At 37.0% G+C, this 25,461-nt stretch overlaps 1 protein-coding gene across 5 annotated transcripts in view; it reads left to right on the top strand.

The window, feature by feature from the left end:
• Positions 1-25,461, top strand: part of BMPR1A (bone morphogenetic protein receptor type 1A) — an 80,551-nt gene that overhangs the window by 30,937 nt on the left and 24,153 nt on the right. For 2 of the 5 annotated variants that reach the window (XM_071749255.1, XM_071749256.1), the window contains exons 2-3: positions 5,586-5,707; positions 24,530-24,737. In XM_071749255.1, coding sequence (XP_071605356.1) covers positions 24,671-24,737 — 67 coding nt within the window. In that variant the 5' untranslated portion in view covers positions 5,586-5,707; positions 24,530-24,670. Of the gene's footprint in view, positions 1-2,638; positions 3,118-5,585; positions 5,708-24,529; positions 24,738-25,461 lie in introns of those variants that run through there. The other 3 variants (XM_071749258.1, XM_071749259.1, XM_071749257.1) reach the window with 2 other exon arrangements.

The following is a 25,461-nucleotide window of genomic DNA, read 5'->3' on the forward strand; positions in this document are numbered from 1 at the left end:
GAAATCAGGAGGTTTAAAGTCTTTCTGCTATAGGAAATTCATCTGCCAGGATGAAGTAAAAGCTGAGGCATACTTTCATTATGGGTCTACAGAGGTTTATGTCTGGATTCTCATGGCCCCAGTAATTAATTCCTTCTCCCACTGCATGTTGTGGAGAGTGCAGTGCACTGTGATTTGTACAGGTTCATGTAATTCTAGAAAATGCATCCTCTCTGGCTGGTACTGTGCAGTTCCTGCGTTACTTAGGAATTGATTTGTGTTCTAATATTTCTAGATATGCCCTGTGGCAGTAATTTTCCAGGAGATTGACTGTGTAGAACACTTTGTCTTGTATCTCATCAGGAAACTCAAATGACGAAAAGAGAAACGGGTAACGAGGGCAGGGAGTGTGTCAGCCCTTGCTGTGTTACCTGTTTGGGGTGTCCTCTGTGTCAACTTGCAGGGACACAAGGACACAAGGATAAGCTTAGGTTGTTCTGTGGTGCAGCATCCCTCCTCCTATATAAAGGGACCAAACAATACGTGTGGCATGTGAAGAGTCCTCTAACTCCAGAGTTATTCACATGTTCTTCAAGGACATGGATGAGTTGCTGCCTCTGTTAGGCAAAAAAGTTAAGTTTTGTCTGTGTGCTAGGCCTGGTCCATTGATTTAACTTTCAGCTAATAATGTTCCAAAAATAATTAAGAATGCTGTTCCAGTAGGAGGACAGCTGCATGCTTCTGATAAAGAATCATCTTCTAAAAAGAAGGAAGCCTGACTTGAAGAAAAACAGGTTGTTTTTTTAATTGTACAGATTTGTTCTGTATTTTCTGTCAAACTGGAAACGAAAGGTTAATGGAGAGATTTTGCATTAGTGACAGCAGCATTCATTATTCTACCTGCCTGCACATACGAGCTAGTTTGGTACTTAAATTGACCAGATAACATTTGAGTCCTTATTATTTATATGTGATACTTTGTTTTCATCAAACTGTTCCAATGCAGGATTTCTGGAGTTCTGTAAATCTTCTCACAATTGAATACAGGTTTTTTCTTGTCTAAAGGATCCATGCAGTAATCAGTAAAGACAACAAAATCTGGGCTTTCCAAGGACAACCTGGAAGTGCTAGAAAGATCAGTGGTACCCTGAACTAATTTGAAAGTCTTGACCAGATACACAAAAAGGCCAAACCACTACTACAGATGTGAAGAACAGTGTGATGTGAAGTGCTGGAATGTTGTGTTATTACTTGCATTATTAATACCTTGCAAGAATATCTTGGTGATTATTAAAACACTAAGGAATGCAGGCATAAAATTAATTTTTCAAAATTAGTTTTCATGTAGGTATATTTTTACTTAAATGATTTTGAATGATTTTGAACTAGCTTGCCTCAAGGCTTTGATAAATGTGCTTGGACAATATTCCAGGCTCTTATTTCCCATCTTGCTACTTGGAAAACTCTGTGTCCAGAGGCTGGAAAATTACATGCTTGTTCAGCCAGTTAGTTTTATTTTATATAACAGTCCTATTGAATTTGGAAAGGCTGTTTGTTCAACAAAATGTTCTTGCATGTATACCTTCACTGTTCTTACAGACAAAGCTCCTCAGCCCTGTGTGCCACAGGCAGTATGAGGTTTGGTTTTCCCAGCATGCTCTGGAGCTCTTCTCATATGTAAATTTGTTAAAAATGGTTTTCCTTAAATTCATATTCCTTGGCAGGAACTTTGAAGTAGGGGTTGGAAATTTGGTATGGCTGCTTTCCCTTTACAAATCCACTCAAATTTCAGAGCTATGGCAGAATTCTAAAAGCAGTATATTCGATGTTTTTCAAACTAATTCTAGCTTCCAGAACTCTAGATAAATTTTTTAGTGTCAGTCATGAAACTGTTAACTGAAGCATCTTCTGGGCTGCCACCTAGGCCTGCAGTGTATTTTTTTCTAAGAAAAAGCCTTTTGTTTAGGACTGTAGTTTACCTGAAAATTAATAATTCTGCTCTAAAATCTCTCCTATAGTTAAAAGAGCCATCAGCTGGCCCTGAACAGACACATGTTGTTAGCACCACTTGCTTTTCTCCTTGTCCCCTTTGCTCCTATCCCAAATCTCAGATTCTGAAGGTTGTTGCCTGTTTGGTTGTTTTTGGGGTTTTTTTGTTTTATTTTGAGTTTGTCACTGTGACATGATCTGAATTTATATGAAACTTAAAACAAGGTCTGTTTCATAAGTTGTGATAAAGATATGATTAGCTGAACAGGTAATTTTGCAGAAGTGAAGTGCTGGTGGCTAGAGGGAGTAAATAAGGAGGAAAGAAGGAACTGGAAACTGGAGTAAATTAAGAAGTATTTAACCCATAGTCTCTACCAATGAGGCCTTGTATGGTCATGTAGTTAATTGCAATTGTATTACTTTAACTATTGTGTTACTTTACAAATTTATGTTCTTTAAGTACATAAATACATAAAATTTGCATTTAAAATGCAAACCCGAGTTAGAAATGTCTAATAGCACCAAGATTTGCCATATGCACTCTTCTTTTTCTAAAAACTGTGGTAAGTCAATTTTCATTTAAAGGTAAAGCCTTTCTGAGCCCTCTGTCTTCCTGCAATTGCAGATTTCCTGTATGCCAACCTTTTCTGCCTGCTTCTGGGCTAAAAGCTGTGCTGCTTACTCTGCTCTGAGATTTGTCACTGTACTGGTATAGCCACATTAGGAATGCCCTTCATCTACTTCTGGTGTCTTATTCTATGGTGAAATTTCTAATTCATAGTGAAGAAATGAAAGGTATATATCCCACCTACCTCACCTCCCAAATAAAGAACAATTCAAAAAGTTTGGCGTATTTCCTCAACTGTAACAAGTTAGAAAGGTCCATAGTAATTTAAGATGAATAACACAATCCAGCTGAAAACTGGTGAGGTAGCTGGGGAAAGGGGAAATGAATTGGAGGAACAGAGCAGGAAGAGTCAAGTGTCAGGGAAGTTTTTAGCCAAGGAAGAAGAGGTGGGTGAGAGAATGAGTTGGATGAGGCCCTGGAGCTGGAGGTACTGGAGCTACTGAGAAGGGAAGCAGGAGCTAGAGATAAGTGGGAAGACAAGAAGAAGGAATCCACAGCTTGAGTGTGGTTTTCTCCTCAAGGTGAGTCAGTCTGACTTGAGCTTTGCCACTGAGTCCCTCCTGGCTGGCTGTCCTGCCTCAGGGCTGTGGGTTCCTGCCCTGTGCTCAGGGAGCTCTTCCCCCCCCCCCCACTGAGAATTCTGTCAGCTCAGCTTGGATACTCTGACTGTCCCATGAGCCCTGCCAGTGGCACCACATTTAAACTTCTCTGATTTAGCTGGGTAATTAGTGTATTTGTATAATTCAGATTGTTATTTTCCCAGACTAGGTGTTGATATTTCTCAGTGAATAATATATAAAAATCCCAAATCTTAACAGTTAGACAAATTCCCAGATGAATGTGGATTTAATGAATAGCTAGTGACAAGCATTTTGCAAGGCTCTGTACTTCTGAATTTGTTTTTGCTTCTTGTAGTAATTGTAATAGACCAAGTTCTAATAAAGGTGGAATTGTGCAAATAACTTAATAGTTTTATTTTGTTCTTGATAGGCTTTTCTGGAAGAAGCCATCAAGAATGGCACTAAACATTTTGAAAAATTAATCCATTAATAATCATTTTCAGCAACTGTATAAAATAAATATTTAAGTCAATTAATTTTTTATAAATTAAGCATGTTTTTAAGTAGCATCTCATGCTAATAAAGATATTGAAGACACAATAACATAGGAAGGTCACTTGCATAAATTAATAATTATCATTAGCTTCAGTCCCATATCAGACTAAGAATTTTTGTATATCCCCTTTTACAAATGGGAGAGCTGCATTTGGAGCTGACACAAAAATTTGGTATGTCATAAAAAGAGGCTGTGTCCAAGTTACCAAGCAGTGTACTGTAATAGGATCTGATCTGTCAGGTGCTGAGAACCTGGCTTCCACACTATTCAGGTCATGAGGTTTTTATTTCAAACTGGTCCACCTCTGATCCTGTGGCTGAATTCCTGTTAGTGATTGTTAGCATGTGCAGTGCACACCTGAAGCTCATTCTGTGATCTGGTTTTATTCAAAAGAAATCTGGTTCACATACGTGGAGACTCCTTTGCAATGTAAAGCAAAGCAAGGAAAGTAGGGCTTGGAGATTGACTTCAAAAGTGAAGTCCTGATTTGAATTAAAATGCTAATGTGTACAAACCTAGAGTCATGCAGATCAGGAAGTTCACTAAAATAATCTTGTCTGGTAAGAGAGCTTGGATATCAGGAACATGGTTGTGGGATCTGGAAATGCAATGAATGCTTACAGAAATCAACAGTTACTAAGAATTTCATCCATTTGGGAGTTTGGAGAAAATATCAGGAGGATATAATTTTAAAATCAAAAAGACCAACATAGTTCAGAAATGTCTGTAGAACAGTATCTTTAAATAATAGAAAATGGCCTTTGTGTAAATGAGCTACTAGATACAGGGGGGTTGGAGGTGTTGTAAAAACAGAAAGCATTCCAACTTTTTTCTGTCTATAATGGTTTCTTTTGGAGTCCAACAGAAGATGAACTTGGGTTCCTTGGTTATTGTATAGTTCCTTGGTATATACTTACTTGAAAAAAAGTGAAAGCAGTCTCCACATCTTGCATGGCAAGAATGTTTTTTCAGTTTTACCATGGAAGAAATAACAGTCGAGTGTCAGCCTGTCTGCTCAGTGGAGACAGTTGTCTTTAAGAACTGGTGCTATCTGATATTCAGGATGGTTTTGGGTTACCATTTTACAGAAATTCATTATTTATTACGAAGACTATTAAACCTCAGTTTGTGAGGAGCAGTGCTTATAAATGGACATAGAGACAGAAGTATTCTGACCTTCTTGTCATGGTAAAGGTCTTTATGGTGCTTAGAAAGGAAGAGAAAAGGAAAGCTGATGCTGAAACACTTCCTCTTCTGGAAATCATGTAGGCACTGTGGTTTGTCCATCCCTGTTCCCAGTATTATTGGCCTTGGCATTCAAAAAGAAGTCATTAGATCTCTATCCTATAACACTGGCTGTATGTTTTTTTTCACAGTATAGCTGGGTTACTGGTGTTCAAGCCTTTGTGTTACTTTCAAGTTTGTTTGCAGTCGTAAGACTGGGATTTCTAAATGATAAAATTCTTATATGATGTTTTTGAAAGCTTTGGACAATGGAAACATTAAAAAATTATGACAGTGTAATAAAATGGGAAGAGTTGGCAATAAGTGGCATATGCTCAAGATGGAAAATTTAAATTAAAGGAAAATTTAAATTTAAACTAAACGAAATAATAAAAAAAAAATATATGAATAAAATTATTTTAAAATGTTTTTCAGTGTCAGTATTTAACAGTATACTGCAGTAATGCAACTATTAGAAAGTCAGGAGTCTTAAGAAATTTTTTCTAGCTACAAGCAGCTCATGATAACAGATGGCTTCCATAATTCCAAATACTAGTATCTGCAATGTGCAGTTCACATTACCTGGCCTAAACTGTCAATACAGTTTCTTTAGATGTCTTTGAAATAAAATCCTCTTCCTGTTTTACAGATTAATAGAAATATGCATTTCCATAATACCACCTTTGAACTAATGAAGTGGAAATACAGATGAAAACAGTCTGGAGCAAGCTTGAAGTACAGTACAGTTTCATTCAGTTTCCTAGTTCTGAGGTAAGGCTTAATGCATGAAAAAAATGTTTTCATTATTTCAGGGGATAAAAAGCATATGACAAGCAACCACTGTATCTCTCTTACAAAGATTTCTGAACCCTCTTTTCTTTATGGTAGTGACAGTCTCTAATACCATACTGAAACAGCTGTTTTATCTACTCTCTGTCCATGTTTCAGGTATGAAAAAATATTAAGCGGTGTGAACTACAGAGATCTGTTGCAGAAAGATACATTGGAAAATCTACCAAATCAGGCAGTTTTATTTGATATAATCTGTTTTGTGGTTATTGCTAATGCTTTAGGTGAAATAAATGACTGGTAACACAACTAAGTGGCATCTACTGGCACAGTGTTTGATACAAAGCATTGGTACACTATTTTATTGTTACTGCTATTAATAAAATGTTATGGGTTGTTGGGTTTTTTCATAATAAATTCCACTGCCTCAGTGTCTTAAAGGCATTCCTGTGATTGATTATGAGTGATAGGAATGTTTGGTCCATAGTTTGTTGCTTTGTGGTATCTGAAGCTTTTGTAGGCTAAGTAGGGTCTAAGTAGAATAATCCTGAAATGTCAGATTTCTGACATATTTCAGAATTCTTTCCTGCAACATACTAATTCTGTTTAAAAAACAGATAGTGGGCACTGGCCCTCCTACATATAGCTTCTTACTTTAGTTTTGCTTAGCAAAAACTAAACTATTTGCTCAGGCAATATCCATGTACAGTGTTTTAAGCTGTGATGCCATTGATCTTTCTCACTTTTTCCCATTTGGGCAGAAATAGGTTCTCTATAACAGGTGGAACAGCTTCACAGACTTATGCTGGCAGTTTTCACTGGTCATTACCTGCTCATTCTCAGACAAAATTTGCATCTTGGATTATGTTATTTGCAGGTTTTGTCCCCTGTTACAAATGGATTTTGAACCCCCTTTCAAGAAAACAGAATCTTTACTTAATAGCAAGATTGTGCATCTTTCTGTTTATGTACCTAAGCTAAAGAAATTTAACATATATTTGGCATTCATACATTTGACTGGCAGAGAGGAACACGTATCCCTCTTTTGGAGGTCAAATTTTAGACAAACAGCTCCTAGGAAAAGATCAGGATTGAATTCAGCTAACTGGTGAATCTTTAGTGAACTGGTGAACCTGTTTAGCTGACTTGTTGCTCAAAACCTGCAAATTTCTGCACACTATAAGCACATTCACAAAGTTATTAAGTTGGAACTTGTTCTGACAAGTTCAAAACTTGTAGTCAATCTACAGTACTTAATGTGAGGAAGCTCCTAGCCTGCTCTACATGCTGAATGCATTTCTTGATGTAATTTACCTTCTTTCACCTTTCTACTCAGGTTATTTTATGTTTGAAAAGACAAGGCAACAGGCAAATACTATTTCTGCTCATGCAATCATATATTCCTAAAAAGATGTTGGATAATTCACAGGACAGTTGCACTATGCATCTTGCAAACAAAGCAACAGCTAGTGTAGATTTAACATACTTGTGTACAACTCAAAAGTAAAGGACTTGGAGTCAGTACTGAAAATTAGACTTTGCACTGACACAAAACCAGCAATCAATTCAATTTTCACCTTGAGCAGGGGTGTGTATCATTTTTCCTCCAATAAGAGAGACTTAAACAATAAATAATAGTTCTCAAATTGTTTATCAGTAGAACACTCCACAGATGAGGCCCCATCTTGAAAGATCACTCTTTGTGATAAAGAACAATTTCTCTTCTCAGAAGTGTAACTACAAGCAAATTTCAAAATTGAGATTAAGTGTTTGGGGAACATGTACATATTAATAGAAGATTGTGTACTTCAAGAGCAATTTTTAGAATTAAGTAGCTTTAATATCCTAGACTGCCTGCCATGGACACTAGAACAACATCAGCCATTTAGAGAAGTGGTGGATGTGCTAAAGTGAAAGGATAAATTTGTGTTTGGGTGAATCTCAAGGTTTTATAGGATTAGAGAATAGTAGAGAATAGATAATGAGTAATCATAAAACAGTTCTTTCATCACTCTGCCCTCTGTTCTCAGTGATCCCATCCCCAAAGCATTTAGAGCTGATGTGGTATTTGGAGATGTAGTGCTGTAAACTTTATCAATGAAAAAATCTCACACCTTTCATGTAAGAGATTTGAGGGAAGGGCAATGCCCAGAGATGCCATGTGTAAGTAAGTGCTCTGAATAAAGACTACCAGTAGATGCTAATTCATATGTCTTTGAGATACCATCTGTATTTCCCTCTTAAGTGTCTTTCAGATGCTATCCTGAGTTGAAATGAACTGAAAAATGGGTCGATGCCTTCTGTTATACAGAGGGGAAAAAAGAGAAGGCCTTCTTTTGCTGATCCTTGTTCTGCTGATATGGATTGGCAAAAGCTTTCTGGTGTCATGTAACAAGGCACAGGCATAGACAATTGGGTTGAAAATTATGGATGCAATATTACTTTTAAAAAGGAAAACCAAAACAAACCCTCGCAACCACCTCCAGAATACTTTCACAAATTACCTTTTTTCCCTTCTTATCCACTCTCTTTTTAAATAGTAGTATTAGCAACAGTTGATGGAGAAAGGTTGTTTTATGCTGTTCCTGTATACAAATAGCTGATCTGGCAAAAAAATGCAAAGAAAGCACCACTTCACCACAAATTTTCTCTGTCTTGATACAGCTTGTTCTGTTTTCATGAAGGGTTATGGGCTTGTAAGTCAGCAAGCACACAAGTGGCAAGAAGTGTCATCAGAACCAAATAAAACCAAATATTTTTTCTAATAATTTCTGTTTCTGTGTACATTTTACGTCTTTTTTTCATACCTTTGTATTTGAATTTGAATAGCAGAGACAGAGACAAAATATGGGTTTACCAATGTCAAAAGAGATAAAAACTATCAGTACCAGATGTAGACAGAGTACATCATCATCCTGGACATTTTATGTACTTACTGAGTGAGAGATTGGTGGTATTGTACTTCATATCCTGACCTGCTTTCAGGTGTATTTTTTTAGTCTATTTTTGAATTTTGACACCCACAAAACCCTTCTAAAGCAAATGCTTTGGTTTTAAGTGTTTGTTATACACAAAAAACGTATTTTGTTTGCATTTTGAACTACTGCCCGATAATTTATTTGTTAGTACCTAGTAGCTGTATTGAGAGAAAGTAATTAAGCCACTCTAGTTATCTATATTAAGGCTCAACGAAAAGTGTCATACATCTCTTGGACTGTTCTTAGGATGATTTATTTTAATTTTCTTTAATATGGAATCTCCTTGTAATATGTTCCTTCATTGTACTTTTCCCAGTTCTATTCTGCTTTTTGGGACAGCATATAATTTTCCTGCATCTTACTTAGCAGAGTAAATTTAATTGTAATGGTGAATTCATGCAAGTCTTGAGCATTCCTAGTGCCATGTAACTGGAGCAATACAACTTGGTATATTACACGTGATTAGTATGGTTCTTTATGCCTGATTACCTTCTGCAACTTCTCTCCTGTATCATGGTGTCTCTTTATTTAAACAGCAAAATTCTGCTTGTATGATTAGTTTGTTTTCTTTGGGGACTTGGATGACTTTTCCCCTCCCCCATTAAACTGTAAAATACTGCCTTAGCTTGACGTGCCTGCAGCAAGGCATCAAACAGACACTGAACCAATAACTTTAGTTGGGAATTGAGGTGTAACTCCCTACTTTTCTCCTCCTGGTGTCCATGGAGTTGTCATCTTTCTGTCTCCTCCTGAACAGATGGTGGTACAACCATCTTTTCTAATGTGATGGAGTTTGTTTGTGCAGTAGCAAGAAACACATGCCAAGTGTTTCAGAATGAAATCTGCCAGTGATGAAGTGGTGCTCTTGCAATTATTTTCTTATTAGCTATCAAGACAGCACAAGATCCCCTCCATTCAGGAAGGAAGCAATGATTCTGTTGGGTTACCTGGCACTGAGTTTCCTGGTGGCAAACGCTTTGCTGGGAGTTAATTCCATAACAAACAAGCTGAGCCACTTCAGGCCCAAACCACAAATGGGAAATGCAGGTCAGTGTGCTCAAAGTATTTTCCAGGAGTGGAGTAACCAGAAGTCCATGTCATCTTTGCATCAGTTGATCAAAACAGGAAGTGCCAGTGACTCTGTTCTGCTGCATGCTGGCACACATTTGCCTGGTCCTTTGATCTGTATCCTCGGAACTATTTTCCTTACTTCCATTTGGCCTGTCCTAGCTCAGGTTGTTCCAGTTGCATGACCACCTCAGTCTCAGTGTAAAACAAGAGCCTTCCCTATTGCTTGGCCAAGACTGTTTGGTTCAGGAAGGTTGAGTTAAACTGCCCTAGAATCCATTTTTACAATGAATCTTCCGACAGAACCGTAGGGGATAACAGGTCTCAAATCCAGGCAAGTTTGTATAGTAAAAATTTGTATCTTATTTCCATATCTGAGGGTAGGAATTTTATGAATATGATAGAGAACTTATTCAAGAACTTACTGATAAAAGGACAGAGGTAATGCATTCATAGTACAGTCTGAAGATGTCTGTATTAATAGGAATGTATTTTGCAATCAGATTACTATAACATGGATATGTAATTAGAAACATACCAGATTTTGAGTTTTGTTTATTTGCTGACATACTGTTTATATTTTGAATGGCAAAATGTGGTTATCTACTAAACTTAATACAGGAATTGCTTTTGTTTTCAAGAATTACATTTCTTTTTTTCTCTTTTATTTATGTTGCTTTTTTTTCTTTTTCCCTTTTTTTCTTTCCTTTAAGTCTTTAATTTTTTCTTTGAAGCAAACCAAGAGGACAGATATTTCTTTCTGATGGTCCTATTTTGAAGCAGTCCTAAGAAGGTAATTAAGGACTAGGTTCTTCCAAGTTAGGCTTAAAAGTCAAAAATCTCCTTCTCCAGAGGTTCCAAGGTTATGAAATGTTATATGAAATGTTTCTGAAGTGTTGCACTTGATATGGAATTGCATGGGAGTAAATCTAGGCATCCAGCTAAAGTGTATTCTAAAATAATATAAATAACTACTTTTAACAAAATAGAAGGTTGATTTAGCTAAGGGTTCTTGTAGACTATCAGTAATCTTCATAAAAAAACCAGTGTGATCAAAAACTAGCTAGTTTCTAATTTCTAATCCAAACATGTGATATCCTTTAAAAAAAATTAAATGTGTACTATAACCAAATCTAAGTAAGGAAGGCATATTTATATTGTGGCATTAAAGTGTGCATGTTTTGCATTTACAACACAGTACTGGAATTTCAGGATCCTGAATAATAATTTGAATCTTTTAAAACTTTAATACTCTGTTCTAAAACTTTTCTTTGTTAACATACCTGTAGTGAAAATAATCAGAATATTTAGGAAATATTCACAAATTGTTTAGTCACGTGACAGTTAATTCACATATTCTGCCCATTTTTGGAAAATGAGGAAATCTGTTAATACTTTGGAATGGATGGCAACTTCTTGATTGTACAGGTTACTTTAAAAACAATTTTTTTCTTTCATATTCTTCTTTCATATGAATTGACTTGATGTAATAATGACAGTAGTTATTTCTGATACATAATCTGAACACAAAGGTGCTGTGCTTCACATGTATAGGGAAGAACAGGTGAGAACACTGGTTTAGCTGCTCTGTGCACAGTCTTAAAATGTCTGCATAAAGTCTTGGGCTGCTACTTAGTTTTCTAGCTGTAGTTAGAAATAAATAGAAGTTGCTTAGAAAATTAGGAATAAAACAGAATAATATTCTGTTTTTGCAGCGTAGTGGATCGAAAAAGAAAAGACTGGTGAGGTGGCTATATGCTAGAAAGTACTAGTACTTTAGTTGTATTTACTAATAACATGGAGAGTTAGCTAGTAGGAAAAAAAAAAAAAAGGCAAGAAAATACAGGTTGGGGAAAAATAAAGAAGTCCACAGCTCTAAAGTGACTGATGAACAAGGATGATGAAGGCAAAATTGCTTCAGTATTACTTTAGGGTAAGGACAATGTAGCTATTTAGGCAGGATGAGCTATGGTCAAATATTTGCTTCAGGGGGAGGAAAGGGGAGCCTTGGTGCTATCTCCACCAGAATAAGGATATTGGTGTTGCCACAGTTCTTTATTTACTGAAAGTTGTAAGGCAGAGAGTTGTAAAATATTAAGACATTACAACAGATGAGAAATGGGGAAGTAGACATTACTATTTCAGAAATGTGATGGCATACCTGTATTTGAAAAGGTGTGAGAGACTGGCATCTTAGTAAACAGGGACCTGCTAGAGCCTGAGCATTATTTACCTGTTCTTGTGAACCTTGTTATAAGCACCTGCAGTATCTGCATAATGAAACAGATATCTGTATCTTCTGCAATTCTGAATGCACAAGTCAGAAAGACAACATGGTTAGGCCCAATCACATGGTTTACATAGCCTCTGAGTTCTTCCCTTGGTTAAAGCTTGTCAAGAATTGTGTTTTATATGTATAAAAAAAAGAATAATCATGTGGATGGATCAAATGTGTAAGTTGCATGGGATAAAAATTATGCATATGTCTGCTTTTGACCACAGTGTATGCAAACTTTTGAAGAAAACAGCAACTTCATCTTCCTAATTTTTAATATGAATTTCCTAGAAGCTGCAACTTACATACAGTAGTTTCTGAGCACTGATTAGTCCCTGTTTTGATATAGACAAAGTATCCTGAACTCATGTTTTTAATGTTTGCAGTTATCACCATTAGTGCTAGAAAATCTGAGAGTTTTTTTAATTACTCTGTTAGAGTAACACCAGAGGGGTTGATAATCCATTCCATGAGGAAAATTTCCACAGCAAAGATGTGTAGAAGTGTCCCCAAATGGCTACACTTGACCATGGCTCAGACAAATTTTGTTGTTCTTCCAAGATATAAAATGTGTGTCCTCATTCAGACATTACTTCAAGTTGCTGGCTTTTTAAAAACAATGAGCTGGTTTGGTCATCAAGTAAAGCATATGAAAATATTTTTTCAAAATGTTTTGAATCCTAGGCTTCCAATGGAATGAAAGTGATTGGGGTCTGCCTTTAGAAATGAGACTCCTTGAAGTCTTTGACATGGCAGTGTGTAAGAATAGGGATGCTTATACAGGTGTCTTGAAGTTCTGTCCACTTTAAATTGCCGACAGTTTTGCAAATGTACACTTGAAGTCTAATTTATTTCCTGTCAGTAAATCTGTTGCTTGATGATATCCCAAATCTTTGAATTAACAACAAAATAAAAAAATAAAATAATAAAAAAGAGTTCAAGAATAATTAATTTTTTGTCTCTTTTTGACAAAAATAATTCTTTATTCCCTCCAACTCGAAACAAAAATTTATTCCTGTTATGGAATCTGTGTTTTTTCCTATAACCTTCAATTTTTCCTTCAAGATTTAGTTTGAATCAGCCTTAATTCTGTCCTATTGGAGGTGATTAGTGTAGGCTAAATAATCATGAAAGAAAGAAGGTTTTGATAGTGGAGATATGGGAGGAATAGATGGCCTTGACTGAAGCAATGTAAGAAAAGGCAGAATGAGCTGGCTATAAGGATGTGATCTTGAATGATTGGTAAGTAATTGAATTGTCAAAGTTAATCAAGAGGTGACTTTGGAGGCAGATAGATTTACTTGTAAGATTCTTAGCTTAAGGAAGTGTTGAAACATCAGAGGAGGTCCCCATCATCCTGAAACTTGAGGGTGAATGGGGAAAATGTTCACAGTGAAAACCAGTGTCCAAATCATTCCTGTAGTACTGAGTGAGTAGAGGCAGTTTTAAGTCACACACTGCAGGGCTCAAAGAGAAAAGGCAGGAAAGCAAGTGAAACCAGTAGTAGAAAGAATATACAGTATAATCTCTGTGCCTTCTTAGTTTCCTCATGTCTTAGTCCAGTGGCTTTGTTACAGTATTGGAAGAAATTATTTGAATGAAAAACGTAAGGATTTTTAATTCAATATTAAGTTTCATTTAATCTCAAAACAAACAAGTTGCTACCTTACATGTTGCTTTGCTATTCCTAGCCATACTTCTGTGTAGCTGTTGAAAAAATTTCATAGTGTATAGAAAATAAACTTTTTGCACTAAGAAGTGGTGTAGTTGCTTGAATACTCCAGAGACACTGCTAATACTAAACTCTAAATATTTTAATCTCCTTGAGCTTTCGCGTTAGGCTTCTTGTGTGTATGTTTGGTTTTTTAATTTTGCATGAAAAAAATTAACAGTATTGCTTTAGCACTTCAGTGCAGGGAAATAGGAGGCTGTGGAAGTATAAACATTACCTTTGAACTCTGTCTACTTATTGAAAGATTACTGTGTTTGGATTTAGAAATGTCTTTGAAGCTGTATTTAATGAAAGTACAGTGCTTAAAACTTAAAAGAAGCAGTTTGTGTGCATGTGTGTGCCATGTTGTATCTGTAGTTATTTAACCAAGCAGATCTACATTGCACTTAGTGTTTAACTTTGGTTTGTGTTAAAACTTATGTTCATTACAGCAAAACTAGCAGCATACTGACAGGTCAAGATAGGCTCAAACACATACATGGAAATTTTTCCTAGCGCCGTAATATTTTTTATACTTCACAATTAAAAAGTAAGCACTACACATGTAAGTAAAAATTGAATGAGACATAGAATTAATTTTAGTTTATTTGTACTGTATATGAAGCCATCTAATATAGACATCTAATTCAATATACCTATCTAATTTAGTATCTCCAGTATTTGTGAAATAACTCAGTGTGTGAGCCATGTCATGCTTCATACCATACTCTGATTCTGAGAATAAACCAACACTTTTTAGGTTCTGTGTAAGATAATGAATGTTGTCATTACAATGTATTTTGTCTCAGATGGATTTGGGAGTTGTGGTGTTTGTTTGTGTGGGGGGTTTTTTTGTTTTGGTGTTTTGTTTTGGTTTTTTTTTTTGCCTTTCTGCTTGGGCCTATTGAAGCTTTGTTAACCTACCTGTACAAATCAGGGTTTTCTTTGCAAGCTCTGGCAGTTACTAGCTTGTCCACCTTGTTCTTTTGCTGATGGTCCCAGTCTCTGTGGCAGTATCAAGCAAGTGGCAGCTCATCAGCCACAGCTATTGAGAGCCCAGAATATTAATTCAAACTGCCACTGATTCTGGTTTAGGCTATGCTAGACTTGCCACTGACAATACTTGCTCCCTTCTCTTGCTCTTGCTGTGGAGGTGGTAACCTCCTTGTGTTTTGTGTCTGGAGCTTGTAACCTCAGAAATACCCCACATGAGTTTCCAGGATGAGTGTCAAGGCTCACAAATGACAGACGAGCTGTGAGCTGAGTATTCATATAAATCAAAAGAATTAGAAGAGAGGTTGAAAGGGCACATTTCAGCAATTTAAAGTTAGAAGGGCAATATAGCTAACACCGAGAACAAATTTAATGGTTAAATATAATTTGCAAAGTACATACCTAACATTTTCTGTCTGAAGTCAGAACAGTTTAATTTCTCCCTTTCACATACTTGTTTTGGAGGAGTGTAAACAAGCAGTGTCTACTACTTCATTTATTTGGCCTATCCACCCACGGAAAGGCCTCTGGAAGACTGATGGAGACTGCTCCCTTGAGAAAATGTTACAGTGATTTGTGAGAACCGCTGGCGAGAGCTTCTCCTATCTCTGGTGCTTCTGTGGGCATGGCAAGCAGGTGAAGGAAATAGGGATTAAGGCTTACCTCACCAAGCAGCTTTTTATATTAGCAAATCATGATGATGTTGAACTTGCCAGGCATGTCTCTGCTGTTTGTATCTATTGAGCAAAAAACTCCTAAAGAACCCTTTTTCTCCTGCCGATTGCAGTGAGGAGTGCTGAATTTGATTATTTAAAAATTATGTGGCATGCTTATGAACTGTGCAAGCATTTGCAGGTGTGTTTTTTATCTTCTTCACAAAACAGGGAATGAATTAATTTGGACAGCAGTTATTTTAGGGGTAGCTGTACAAAAAAAAATATTAACATGTTGATAGTTTTAAGTGCTTTGAGGGCAAGCAGTTTGCTTTTTGTGGAATGTTTTTTTAAAATACTAGATCACATCTCACTTGCTCTACAAGGGACAGGGTTTACAGTGAGTAAATAGGCAGCAGCAATTGCCGTGTTTGCTACTAGTAGTACGGAGAGGGTTTGTATTTTTGGCTGAGGGTTGTGTTGATAAATACTGCTTTCTGTCCCCAATAATTTGAAACTCCTGTCTTCCAAGGGTAAATAAAGGAAAGGGGAATTTAAGTTATCATTTTAATTACTCGTACCTAAAACTTACTTATCCTGTGCTGTTTGGGAAGTGGATCCATTAAGAATTAAACTCCTACTTTCACCATGAGTTTGAGGGCTCAGTGAAGAGTGTTACCAAGCTGACTCTTTTGACCTTGGTAATTACTGTTCTGTGCAATCGGGTATTCCTGAGCCTTGTCAGTCCTGCTTGTTTAGCATTTTTATTACTTTTAATGCTTTTTACAAGTCTTGAATAGGAAAAGAGGGTTTACAGAGGAAAGTCTTGAGAAAAAGAAACCCCAGCCCCGTGTTTATTCTCAAGGGGTAGAGGTCTTCTAGAGGGGAGCTGGCTTGCAGAGGGGGAAGACTCTATTCTTATGCTAATCCACGCTCTGGATAAGGAGCAAAGCAGGCGTGCAAACAATGGAAGTGGAGCCAGAAAGTCTGCTCTGCAGTCTAGCACGCCTTGAAAAGCATGTCAGGCAGGGCAGGCGCCTAGGGCGGAGGGAGAAGAGGGAGGAGACGGAGGGAGGGAGGGAGGAGAGGGAGGAGAGAGAGGGAAGGAGGAGAGAGGGAGGGAGGGAGAGGAGGGAGAGAAGGGAGGGTGGGGCGCAGCGCAGGGCTCGCCTCCCACCTACTGATGGAGCTGGCGGCTGGCCAGGAGACTTGGAAAAATCTTACTGCCTTGAAAACAAAGAGTTAAGGCCGGGGAAAGAGGGGGAAAAAAGTAGTCGCAGTCTGTTTTTGATGTCAAAACCAACCAAACAGCCCCGAAAGCCTCTATTGAATTGTCTTAGCTTTGTTGCTGCTGTTTTCTTCTTTGTCCCAAAGTTGAAATTCAAATGGAGTGTTTTGGGGTTGTTTTGTTTTGTTTTTTTTTTAATTAGTAACCGCTTTTTCTAAACGGTGCTCTGCGGGAGAGCAGATTTTAGCAGCGCGCCCCTGCTCTGAAATGAGCTCACACTACCCTCGTGTGGGCAAAATGTTCGGGTCCGAAAGTGTGCTGGGAGCTGGAGCTGAGGGCTGGCCCAAAGACGGGGCTGAAGGGCTTCTGGTTTTATGTCCCTTGCTCTTTCTCTTGTAGGAGAAACCTTTGTCCCTGCTATTGGGTAAAAAGCGAAGTTTTGTATAGCATGCCGTGTTATTGATTAAATTCAGTATGCAAAACAAGACAGCCTGTTTTACTTAGGCACCATGAAATGAAAAATATACTCTGTAACCACCAAACAAAAACTCGGTTTCTGGAGAATTCTTGAGTCCCATAATTTGCATAATCACCTTGGGTTTAGAGACATAAAGTGCTTGTGAATTTCTTTTTCTAGATTGGGCAACTGTTATAGGTGTAACAGAAACAAGCTAAGACCATGGGATCCTATAATAAAAGCTTGCCCTGTCATTTTTTTTGATCTAGGGATATTTTGGACATAGAATAATGAACAATTATCCTTAAGTTATGAAAAAAAAAAATACTGTGAGGTTGTGAAAACACTCATTAGTCTTCTTTCTGGTGCTGAAAGGATGTTGTACTTTAGAAAGCCTTCCTATGTAAGCATTTGTACTTTTAAAGGCACCAGCCCTGGTCTTAGTGTCCATTGTTCGCTTTTTAAAAAGTGAGTAGATGTATATTCAGGACTGAGGCCCCACTTTTTCCCTTCATCAGCCTAGCTAAATTGTTAGTATAAAGTAATTGTAATTCAGAGGCAAAATATGTGACAGGTCTTCTTAGCAGTATAGTGTGACCACATTTTCAGTAATGACGCATTAAATTTGTAAAAAATTTAATTAATTTTGCTGTCTATGTTTAGTGAGCAAAAGCCATTCCTTAAGTAAGCATTTTTTTTTTCCCTCCCAGAAAAATTTAAAAGGTTTAAGTTACATTCCCAGTTTGGATTTGTTAGATTTGGAGATGGAACGCATTACATGTGGAGACTTTTCTCCTTGTTCACGTTGTATAACAGTAAGGATCTAGCAAAAATGATAAATAGCTAATAAAAACTTTTAAGAATTATAGCTTCTGGTAGAATAGCAGAAGTTGATGTCATTTATGGCAGAAGAAGCATGGGTGTGTGTTTGCCAGTTGTCTTCAGGGCAGAAGCTCTCAGCCAACTGATCACTGAAGTGATGGAAGAGGAGAAGTGGATCAGGGGAATAAATTTGTGTAGCAAAATCCTATTTAATATGCTGAAATAAGAAAATATGTCATTTGTAACATTAGGATGTATCTGAATACCTGATGGCACTGGGAAAAACAATTGTACTGAATTTCATTAAAATTAATTTAATGGCAGAAACTTTGTAGCAGTTAGTTAATTGGAATGCCAGAGTAACACTAAGATGGACATTCAGGAGTCCAATGAGTGGCGTCCCCAATTACCTAATTGTGTTGGGCATGGTAAAAAGCATCTGGGCTTTAATTTCTTCATGTTTAACAACTTTGTTTATGAAACAGACAGATATATCATACTTTAGTAGCTTGGCTTCTAAAATCTTCTGTAATGTACACACATTTGATACTTGAAAGCAGCACGAAATCTTCCTTTCCGAAGATTTCTGTTACAGTATTACAGGCAGGTTTTGGTGATTTTTCTTCCAGCTGCTCAAAAATAAGTCCTTTTCTAAAGCTGTGAACTCTCTTGCTGCAGAAAGCAGCTGTTAGGAGCTCATGTTTTTTGAATGAACAAATCCACATGTGTTGCAGCACTTGTGTTACAAATGTGATTGTAAGTGTCCTACAAATATAGCTCAGATATATTTTTTCATTTCAGTCTTTTGAAAAGTATTTAATGCATACGTGCACACAAGTGTGCTTAATTTACTTTTTTGATTTTGTAGCAGTGTGTAGAGGGACAATTTACACAATAGAAAGATAATTTACACAATCTTTTGGCTTTCAAATTTATGCACTGACTAGAAATTTTAAATAATTCTAATACAACCCACAGTTTAATGGAATTATTTTGTGGATTTACACAGATTAATGCCTAAGCAAGTGGGGAATTATTTGAAGTAGTTCTTGTTGGTTGCTGCACAGCTGTGCAGCCAAACTAGTTTGCAATAGCCAGCAGTCTTCTGCATCAACTGTATGATTTTTTCATAGATTTTGGTGGTGGTTTTACCTGCATTTTTAAACATATTTGACAGCACTTAAATATAGCTAGTTCATCTCTCTTGGTTTTACACTTTTCTAATATTTGCATAGGTGTGCCTTGCCATAAAATAAGAGCAACACATTTAAAAAGTAGGCTTTGTCAAGTATTTGACTGAATTACGGCATATAGAATCCAAAACATTTATTTAAACTTTTTTTGTTGTTATGGAACTTGTTAAATTTGACTTTGAATAAGCTAAAGTTAACTGTAGATCTTTTTGTATTCTGAATAACAAAACGGGATTGCAGGGACTCTCCTGGATCACAGTCTGCTCCCATCCTGTTACCTGCAGATACATAAGATGGTGGCTTTTGTAAACGAAAGACTAATTGTGTTTTTTGACTGTATTTAATTTGAAAATCTGCCTTAGACCCATCTAATTAGTAGTTAGGAATTGTCTTCTAATTTCTGATCTAAATATATTTTAATGCCTAATCCATACTTACTTGTTGAACTAGTAATTTTCCTGAAGTTGAATAGCCATCTTTCTTTCCTTGTGTTTATTCCTATCTTACATTTTCAAAAAGTAATAATTTCCTTGCCAACTTTCATTGTATTACTCTTTTTCTTTTCTTTTTATCTCCATTCATAGGGCTTTCCTGTTCCCCACATAGTATTATCCATCTTTCTAAGCATATGTTGAATTTATCAGTCATGTTGTCTCTGGTGCTATTCATGTTCTACCACTTCCCCTGGAAAATTTCCCATGGAAATTCTGGAGTCATTTTTGTCTCTTGCTCTCATCAATATCCCATGAATGTGTTTCATAAAACAGTTAATGTACTCGAGTTCCTGGACATAGCTGTGTCCTAGTCATGAACTCCTGGTATATGTGAAGCAGAAATCCTTCAGAGTTCCCAATGTGCATAACTTTCCCAATGTCATGCTGTTGTATTGCATTCCATTTCTTTTACCTAAGTTCTTTGTGATCCAAATCTTCCTGCATAAAAATAGTACTCAACTGCATTGATAATTCATGTTTCTCAGCAAGGTTTGTTGAAGTTCTGCTTTTTGTTCTTAGGTCATTAATGAAAAGAGTTAAGTGTTTTTGAATCAGGCTGATTCAAGAATCAAAGTCCTTGAATGTCATTTGAGCTACACTTGGTAATCTCTGTTCTTGAAACTACTTGTTGTCTGCCCTGTAGTGAATTCTTTACTGTATTTACAATCCCTCTTTTCTTCATCCAAAGTAATAATTTTGTTTGTGGCATCGTGTCAGGTTTTTTTAAAGTTCTAATAGAAGAGTTGTTGTTGCATACTGGCTTAAACTTACAGTCCAATTTATCTCTGGCATTCTGTTCCGCTTCAAAGTTGTGTTCAAAACTGGACATCTGATTGAGACAATATGCTTATGGTTGGCAAAGTCACTTGTAGCCCCCATTACACATAGGAGAAACATTTATAATTTTTCAGGTTTCCTATGGCATATACATTTACTGGGTATTGCATATAGTGATGCAAATATTTTTGAAACATGTTGTCTTGAAGTGGACTTAATGTCCTAATTCTTGTGAAGTCTGAGATTGATTTTTCTTTTTTCACATGTTCTTCTTTTAATAATTCTGTCTTTGTTATGCTCAGCACTATCATTCTTAATTGAAATTTGGGACAGTGCAACTCATTTGCTGCTCATGGGGATCATGCTGTTAATAATATAACAGAGCCACATCTGAAGAACAGTTACCACTGAACTCCCTGCTTTCAAAATCGTTTTGGACGTACGACAAATCTTGCACTCTTCAGCTTCATATATTTGGAGTCATATGGAGCATGGGGCTAGACTGCTGTGATAGTGCCATGAATACACAGCTGAGTTCCAGTTCAGAACCCCACCCCCAGTTTCAATAACTAAAGCATTTTCGTCAATAAACTATTTTTAGGAAGGATAATAAGTTACACTGCAGAAAAATTGGGTTTTTCAATTGATGAATAAATTACTTTTTAATGGATTATGGGTTATGATTGAACACTTCATGGCTATGATTGAAAACGAGACTGTGAGGACTTTGAAATCAACTGATTGATTTATGGATTTGAATTTCTTCAGCATCACTCTGGCACAGTAGCATTTCAGGTGTTAATTGGTGCTTCAACACATTTGAAGTAGTCATTCAGTTGTGTGATTCTACGCTCTTAATATCAGGAAGATTTTGGAAAAATTCCAGTAGCTGCTTACTTCAGATAGTGTGCTTAAACAGGGCTGTTAGTCTTCCTCTTTAAAAGCAATCCAGAAACAGTGCAGAAAAAGTGTTGCTGCAACCTCTTCAGTTTTGTCTAATGTATTTTTTTGTTGTTATGGTTTGATTATTTTTTTTTTAGTGAAAGCTATTCTCATATGAAGGTCATAACAGCATCATCTTGGGGTGTGGCATTTATTAGAAGCACTGGAACAACTAGTCTGTTTTTTAAAACTTTTGTTTTAAGCTTTTCAATTACATAGCTATGGAGTGCCAAGTGACCTTAAGGATTAAATATTTTCCAACAGTTTCTGTTTCTGCAAAAGAACAAGGTAGGCTGATGGCAAACTAATTATCTTAGTTTGTTTAGCTCAGAAACTTATATGAGAAAAAGGAGGAACAGTTCAAAGGATCAGTGAAAAAAAATGCCCAAAATTTCTTCCGGTAGCTGTGGCAGGAAAGCTCTGCTGAATTTGACTGTGGTAACAGAAAAAACTGCCTCAACCCATCCATGTCATGGTTTTGACAGAGCTTTGTTGCTTCTGCAGTTTGAGTGGTAGAACATAACATGTATCCACACTGGAATATTGTATTGTAAATCACTAGTTCTTCATCAGGGACTTCAGCTCACCTGCCAAGGGTGAATTAGTATCCTCAGTGCCCTAGGGCAGCAAGGTTCAGCGGTGCTTATCTGGCCAAACCTTGTAGTCAGCTGCAGAGCTTTCCTGGTACCAGGGAACTTGATGCTGACAGCAACAGAAAGTGAAGATAGAGTATTAAGGATTTGTGGATTGCAGGGGAAGAGAAGGGAACTACAGCCTTACTGGGTTTTACTTTCTGGTTTTTGAGGTATTTTTTTGAATGCTGATCAGCATTCTCAAATTAGAATAATTTTAAAATGGGGAATTATAATGAAACTTGTTCTCAGTGTCATTTTATTAGATGTTTTTTATATTTTTTTTTAATATGTATTTACCTTTATTCACACTTGTGTAAAGTGAAATAGTAATGAAAGGAAGACTGGTACAAAATATTGGTTCTAAGTGGAGAGCATTATATATTGAAGAGACTTGGACAGTTTTTCTGAAAACTGCCTTAGATTGTCTCACTGAACGAAAATTACCATGAAATCAGAAAGGAGTTGCATTAATTTGTTCCCTTTTTCCCGTTTCTTGGGTTTTTTTATAATGTGGTAAATAGACATTGCACATTAAGTTACCGTGCTAGTGTGCTTTCTACCTTATTGCACTGGGGAGCCAGATGGCTGATTTTGTGGAAGTTTTAAACACTCCAGCTCTTGAAATGTGGAAGACTGAGAATGTGCAGTCCTTACTGAAACTTGCATAGAGCAGACAGAGAGAAATTGTTTTAAAATACAGCTTAAGTGGGGATTATTTTCTTTGATGGACTGCAAGAATAGTACTGAAGGAAAGCCTTTTTTGTATTACCACACAAAAGCTGATGGCAGTTTTCATCTCCCACACATTTTATTGAGGACTGAAGTTCATTGTGACTGAAGTACGGAAGAAAGCAAATAATCCTTACAGACTTGTGTTGCTGGCCTTATGTTTTTATTGCTGGAAGGACAGCTCTGTCAGCTGTCAGAATTATTGCTCTTCCCTGTGACTAGGAAACACTGAAGAGAGTGACTATTTTTGTTACCATGCTGCTTTTACCTCTGCCTCACTAGGAAGTGTGTGTTGAAGTTGCTGGTGCTGAGGATGCTGCAATCCTGTCAGTGAGCGTGGCAAACGCCAGGGTGGCAGCAGCAGCAGCCTTTAGGGCACAGGACCTGTGGCTGGGAGAGGCCCATGGCCATGAGGCACACATCCCAGGGCTGGCCCCGATCTCTTGGGGTGTGGAGACACTTGGTGGCTTTGTCGGGAAGAAGCTTGGGAGGTGTAAAAAGTAGGCCAGGGGTCGGGGCGGCCTGCCCTCACCCCACCAAAATTGAAAGGGATGGACACCTCCCGGCTGGGCCACTAATTTGCCTCCATGTTAAATGCCTCCAAAGCACTAATTATAATGAAACGTTCTTGGGTCTTCCTGACAGACAGACTGAGTGGTTGATGGTGGAAGTGGCCACCAACAGCAATTGCAGCACCAGGCTGACAGGGGTCGGGGGGTCAAGCCCACCGAAATAAGAGAGTGCCACAAAAAGGCAAAATCACTCCTCTGTTCCTCTTCCTGCAGTACGGCTTTTGTTGCAATTAACTATTTAGGTGTTCAAGTGGATTTTTAGTTCTTTGGGGCCCAATTATGCTTTCTTCAAGATTTGCTGTGGAAGGTTCGTTAAGCAGAATGAGACCACAACTTCTGCAGTCTGAAAATAACTTATTACCCAATTTTGCTGTCTTTGCTAGGTGCTCAACCACTGGATGAGTAAAACTTTTTTTTATTTTGAGCAAATGCCGTGTGCATGAAGTGGCATAATTTTTCAGGAGGGATTAATTTGCATGAAAATTAGAAAACCAGAAGGATATCAGGGGTTTGAATTGGGACAGAGATTAATAATAAGTGCTCATTGGTGTAGTGAGCTGAGCTAACTTTCTTTTGCCCAGAAAACTCTGTAACATAGTCCACAGGAAGAGGGACTTGGAATATAATTGATGCTAAGTGAGAAATTAATTTCTTCATTCAAATGTTAAATGAGATCCTACTTTTTTTATATATATATATAATTTCTTTTCAGACAGTACTATTCTAGAAGACAAAACTAACACTGTAAGTAAATGAGGTAACTATTTACCTTTCATGCAGCAGAGAGGCTGGGCTTTTATTACCATAAAGCTCCTCTGCAAGCATTTTTTTCAACTGGTGGCTCAACATGCTTTTGCTTCTTTCCCCCCAGTATTATGGGAAGTCACCACTGATTTTCTTTTTTTAAGAAAAATACTTAGTATTAATTTTAATTTCTGTAAAGAAAATAGTTTTCAAATTGATTTCCTTTCACGTGTTAATTTGTTGAATACTATCTATGTTAGGTATCTGTGAGTCTAAAACACGTGTTATTAGATAGGAATGTAAAAAAGTTCCTGCAGGTTGTTACTGAAAATACGTATTTCTGAAGAACCCTACTGTTCAGCTGGATAGTAAATAGGGCTAATGTTTTCAGTTATTAATTGTAATAAATATATTCATTTTTAATTGGTTTCTACAGCCACATGGTTATGATAAGTTTGAAAAATCTTAAGGGTTTTTTCTTATTTCAAAAATGCAAGGATTTTCATAACACTTTTTTTTACTTTTTTTTTTAGGAAACGAAATTGGAAAAGTTACAAAAGCATCCTCATAATCAAGCACCAAATCTTGTATTAGGCTTCACTGAACAAACAAAACTTAACACTTGTCAAACAGAAGGAGCAGTTCCCTTGCACAGAGAGGATTGAAAGTGAACAATGACTCGAACCAGAGTTTATGAGCGACTGCTTGGAGCCTACCTGCTTGTCATTCTCCATGTTCAAGGTAAATATGTGCTAGTTGAAATATATTTCTATTTTTCATCTGTAATTGAGAGGTATTCCAGTAGTTGGGGTGATTGTTTTTTTCTTTGGGGTTTGGGTTTGCCTTTTTATTCTTTTGCAGGCAGGTGACTTATCTGCCTGGCATCTTCCCTAAAAAGAAGCACATTATAGTAGTCCATGTGTTCTTGTAGTATAGGTTATAAATTAGCTCTATCTTAGCAAATGCATAAATGAAGACTGTACCAGAAATGCATAGTATGCTGTGGAGGAAGTTATATAAGCAGCAGAATTGAAGGTTTGACTTTCTAAATTTATTTCCTATATTTGTGGTTGCTATATACATAGTCCATGATAGTCAGGATTTCACTTAGTGAAAATATTGTACACCTGTTGTCTTTCCAGTCACTACTTATTTATTTCTTATTATCAACTGAACCTGTCTATTAGTCAAGAGAAGTGTCAGAACAGCATAATGGTACCTGAGCTGTTAGTGGGATTGTATTCTCATGTTAACAGTGGTGCTCTGTGAGTGCATCAAGCAGGTACATCTGTATTTGGTCTCTGTGTAAGATTTTTTTTCTTCTCCCAGGTGTGCACTTCTCACATGTTTGAGTTCACAGAGCTTTCAGTTTATTTCAAGGAAATAGACAAGACTAATTTGGTACTGCTGTTTTAATACTTGGGTATAAAAGGGTTTATATTCTCTTTTTATACTTTCATCAATT

This window comes from Heliangelus exortis, chromosome 7 (genome assembly GCF_036169615.1).
Source record: "Heliangelus exortis chromosome 7, bHelExo1.hap1, whole genome shotgun sequence".
NCBI classification, from domain to species: domain Eukaryota; kingdom Metazoa; phylum Chordata; class Aves; order Apodiformes; family Trochilidae; genus Heliangelus; species Heliangelus exortis.